The sequence below is a fragment of the Nicotiana sylvestris genome, chromosome 3, assembly GCF_000393655.2.
Source record: "Nicotiana sylvestris chromosome 3, ASM39365v2, whole genome shotgun sequence".
Lineage (NCBI taxonomy): Eukaryota > Viridiplantae > Streptophyta > Magnoliopsida > Solanales > Solanaceae > Nicotiana > Nicotiana sylvestris.
In genome coordinates this window covers 141,163,616-141,168,340 of record NC_091059.1, presented here as the reverse complement: position 1 = coordinate 141,168,340, position 4,725 = coordinate 141,163,616, and the positions used below count along the sequence as shown (strand labels likewise).

The 4,725-nt window shown below is 34.6% G+C and overlaps 1 protein-coding gene across 1 annotated transcript; it reads right to left on the bottom strand.

Annotated features, from left to right (window-relative positions):
• Nucleotides 1–1,909: 1,909 nt before the first annotated feature.
• On the bottom strand, nucleotides 1,910–4,197 carry LOC104217159 (ABC transporter G family member 8). Its single transcript, XM_009767318.2, has one exon. The coding sequence runs from the start codon at nucleotides 4,048–4,050 to the stop codon at nucleotides 2,224–2,226; it is 1,827 nt and encodes a 608-aa protein (XP_009765620.1). The 5' UTR covers nucleotides 4,051–4,197; the 3' UTR covers nucleotides 1,910–2,223.
• Between the last annotated feature and the right edge of the window lie 528 nt (nucleotides 4,198–4,725).

Here is a 4,725-nt window from a genome sequence, read left to right as displayed (position 1 = left end):
TGACTAATCTCTTTTCCTTTTCGGTTCAAAATTAAAAATGTTTGGTCAACATTGCCTTCTATATGAAGGAAGGAAACTATATTTTCCTGTGTTATGACTTATCTTATACATAGTTTTCTCTTCTCATAGACTTATCCTCTTAGTTGTTGATTTCTTTTGTTTTTACCTTTGTCTTTGTCAGGGGTAATAGGGTTGATCCAGTGAACACAATATATATATATATATATATATATATATATATATGGGTAAAAGAATTGAGAAAAAAGGGTTCACGTGGTAGCAAAAGAATAACAACCCGTGAACAAACACTGATTCAATGGCTGAAGCAAGCAAACAACAGCAAACCAAAGGCATCCATTTTTACTTTGAAGTAGTACTACACCACCAGACAAAAGGCACCTACTGATTCTTTTCTTGGCAATAATTATTAATAAAGCTATTATATATATGTTATATAACGACAAAATCCTCGAATTATTCACACCTTTTTCTTTCATTTTCATCGTTCAGATTGGTGCCCGTGATGTCGCTGTTTGTTAAATTTTCGTGGTTGAGCTTGTTCACTACTCCTTATTCCATTGTCTTTGTCCAGATAGCTTCGCCAACATGAGTGCAATTTGGAATAAAATAACGACCCTTTCATTTGAATTAAAGCATCCGTGAAACTATCCATGTTCAATGATTCAACGACCAAATATGTTACTCGCTCTGTCCCAACTAGGGATGTACATAGGTCAGGTTGGTTCGGATTTTATAATTATCAAATCGAACCAAATGTGTCGAATTATTAAATTTAAAGACCAAACCAAACCAATAAAACTCAGGTTTTTTACTTTCGGTTTTTCTCGGGTTTTTTTCGGAATTTTTTTTGCGGTAAAATTTTCGTAGAACAAAACATACAAAATTATGCTCAAAATATTTCTTTAGTCCTAGTAAGATACAACTATATAAAGTATTTTCCAAGAACATAATACAAAATATGAGATATGTCATGGCATTATCCTAAAATATTCAACAATAAAATTATGTAATATAAATATTGCTAATTAAAAAGCCATAATAAAAATAAACATAATCTAAGAATACTAAGTCATGCTAAAATAAGTAGACTAATACGGGAGTATTAAATACATGACTAAATGCTAAAGAAAAAATAAAAATAGGTTATGCATTTTATCTAAATTATTGCAAAACAAAAAATATATATTCAATACATTCCCGTTCGTAGTATTGAAATAAATTTATTTTGTTAGCATTAGTATTGATTTGATTTTGGTTTGGGCTTTTGTTAGCGCTATTTAATTTACTAATGTTAATGGCTGTAAAACTTATTGGAACATTCAAAAATTCTAAGTCCAACCTTGAAATAATACCTCAAAAAATAAAATTATGAAATCTTTTAAGAAATATTTATAAATTACATCATAATAAGTATATTTATATATTAAATATATCTAAAATTTCTATATATGTAATGTCGGGTTGGTTTGGTTTCGGTTTGACTTTCTTTAGCTAAAATCAAACCAAACCAATTATGGTCGGTTTTTTTTCCCAATACCAAACCAAATCAAACCAACCCATAATCGGGTTTTTTTTCTCGGTTTGACTCGGATTATCGGGTTGGTGCGGTTTATCGGTTTCTTTTGTACACCCCTAATCCCAACTTATGTGGGGCACTTTTTCACGATAGATATGAGAAGAGTCGCCACTTATAGCATTTTTTGGATAGTATATGATTATTTTTAATTTTAAAATATTAAGTCGATTTATTCTAATTAGTATTAAAAACTAATCAGATTGACTCTCAAGAAACGGGAAGTAACATATGAAATTGGGAGGGAGGGAGGGAGTATAATTATGACGAATGTACATGTCAAAATCGTCGGAACAAAGCTTAGTGCAAGGCACATTAACAATGAAAAGTAATGACATATAATGGCTAAATCCAGACTGATAAGGAATACAAGGAATTGACGTAGATACAATGCATAGGAAGTGTTCTGAAACGTAGAGGAGGAAATTATTAACACTTGAAAAACAAAAAAGAACAAGAAGAACAGAAAGGATTAAACAAAAGATGATGAAAGTAGTAATAATAATAATAATTAACAGGGTGATCTCCACAAAGATATGTTAGGCTTATTTTTGTTACATGAATCATTTTAGAAGCATGAAAAAAAAAAAGAAGCAAGGTGAACTGACTATTCATGAAAGTGATGGATCTCACTTCTTCAATCTTGAAACTCTTCTGATCAATACCATCAACCAAAGTAATCGATAAAATACGAAGAACCCAATCAAGATATAGATATTAGTCCATCTCTGTCTTTCATGTAGTCCTCTTTGTTCCAACAGATCACGTCCACTTACCATACATACTTTGCTCTTCTCATCGTACCATACGAAACATTTCGATACAAGGCAAGAATACTCATTGATTAACAAAGCATCTAGGCCATATTTGTACATTGACAAATAATGCAACATTGTCCAGAACTTAGGCATGGTTTCTTTCGATATGAAGTAGCCGGAAAATAAGAAAGATCCGGCGAGTAGTAACGTTACGAGTGAAGTTCCGGTGATGTAATTGGGAGCAACAGAGCTCAAGAAGAGAACGAAAGAGTTGGCCATTAAAAGAATGACCCAAATTGTTAGAACAAAGTAAGTGATAGCTTGCCATGTAGCACAAAGACTAACCAAGAAATAAAGTGAAACTGAATACAAGATTGCTATAACAAGCAAGTAGGGGAGGAAAACTAATGTGTTTGCTAAAAGATATGAAGATAATCGATAAACCCCACTTGAAGTTTCTCTTAATAAAATTGGCCTTTCGTGTATGAAGATTGGGAGAGTTTCAGTTGTGGAAGAGAGAAGAAAAGTAAGAGTGAAAGCAAAAAGCCCAAATCTTTTTGCAATTCCTTCTTTACCAAATCCAATATTAATGTAAATCGTTCCTAGAACAATTCCAACTCCTAGAGCTTGTAACGTGTTTGTTAATAATAGCTGTTTTGTTCTGTAAATGATCTTCCAAAATCTGCTGTACAGAACAGCTATTTCATGAATTCTTGAACTCCTATATCTGACTTTTCCAGTTTTAGTCTCAGAAACAGTGGTGGTGGAATTTTTAGGGGATGAAGGAGGTAAACTTATTGGTGTAGAGGGTTTTTTCTGATTGAGTTGGTTGAGCATTTCCATGGCAAATTCAAGAGAATTGAGCTGTGGAGGGACAGTGAAGTCATTTTCAAGTAAAAAAGATTCAAGAGAAGACAGATTTCCATGATGTACAACAGTTCCTTTTGATAACAAGAGAATTTTATCAATGGTGGCAAGAATCTTGAAACTTGGTTGATGTATTGACAAAATCACAGTACGTTGACGTGAGTCAGTGATTGATCTGAGTGTCTGCATTACATTCAAAGCTGAATTACTATCAAGACCAGAAGTTGGTTCATCAAGAAGTAAGATTGCAGGATCATGGAGTAGACTCAAACCAATCGAAACTCGCCTTCTTTCTCCCCCCGAGAGGCCATGAGCTAGTCTTGTGTCTGCTAAATGTGTGAGCCTGAGTTCAGCTAGAAGAGAATCCACAATGCATGAAACATCAGTGAGTTTCGGGTTGAGAAGACGGGCAGAGAAGGCGAAAGTTTCAGAGACAGTGAGCTGAGGAAGGCAAGAATCATGTTGAGGGACATAAGCTGAGAGCTTACGGAAAGAAGAAAGATTATGAAGGGGGACAGAGTTTAAGAGAAGAGTGCCACTTGTAGGTGAAGTTCCAGCAGCTAAAATATCGAGTAATGTGGATTTACCTGCACCACTTGGACCAACAATGGCAAGAATCTGAGAAGGATAAGCAGTGAATGAAATGTCTTTCAAGATGTTAATTGGTGGTGCTATGTTGCAATTACAAGGCTTGAAGAAGAAAGAAGGAGAAATATTGGTGGTTGATTTTGAATAGCATATTGAAGAAGCTGTTAGTTTATAGGTTTTGGGTGGCGGAGATGGGGACGGAGATCGAGAAGAGGGTGGTGGTGGCGGAGATGATTCTTCCATGGAAAAGTTGACTAGGTAGAAGGAAGAGTATCGAGAAGTGAAGTTGAGTAGAAAAAAGAAGAGAATTGGAGGGTTAAGGGGTTAGTGTCAGACTCCCTGACACTATAGTTTTAGTAGTAGTAGTAGAATAATGTTAGGGGACGTCAAAGTGAACATGAAGAAATAATAAGCGTATGAACTGCCTAAACCGTACCATTAGCTCAAAGTGTTCTAATGGATAACATTTAACATTGTTTTTCCTCCTTGGCCCCATTTTGGGCATGGTAGTGAAGTAAACAACAACAACCCAGTAAAATTTTATCGGTGGAGAGTGAAGCAAAACACATGAGAGAATTTAAGAACCATTGAAAATAAAGAATTTAACTTTTATACGATGACAATATAAATAATTACACTATAAGATCTTCTGAATAGTAACTACGTGTAAGTAGTTATAATAAGTGAGATCTCTAATATGATAAATAAGGCAAGTAATTAACTTCTTAAAACATGTCAAATGTTACGTGGCGCCTTCCTGAGATTCCTTGGAAGTGCGACGTAAGACTAAGCAACTGATGTCAGTGTAGTTACTGTCCGCCAACTGAGGTCCCCTCCGTACGCTAGACGAGATTGTCAGTGCCGTACGGGAAAACCAATGTCAAAAGCAATTCAGAGAACAGAAAAGAGAATTGAGAA

What these genes read in the sequence shown, in the direction of transcription:
- LOC104217159 (XM_009767318.2), bottom strand. Translation starts at nt 4,050, where the DNA reads ATGGAAGAATCATCTCCGCCACCACCACCCTCTTCTCGATCTCCGTCC.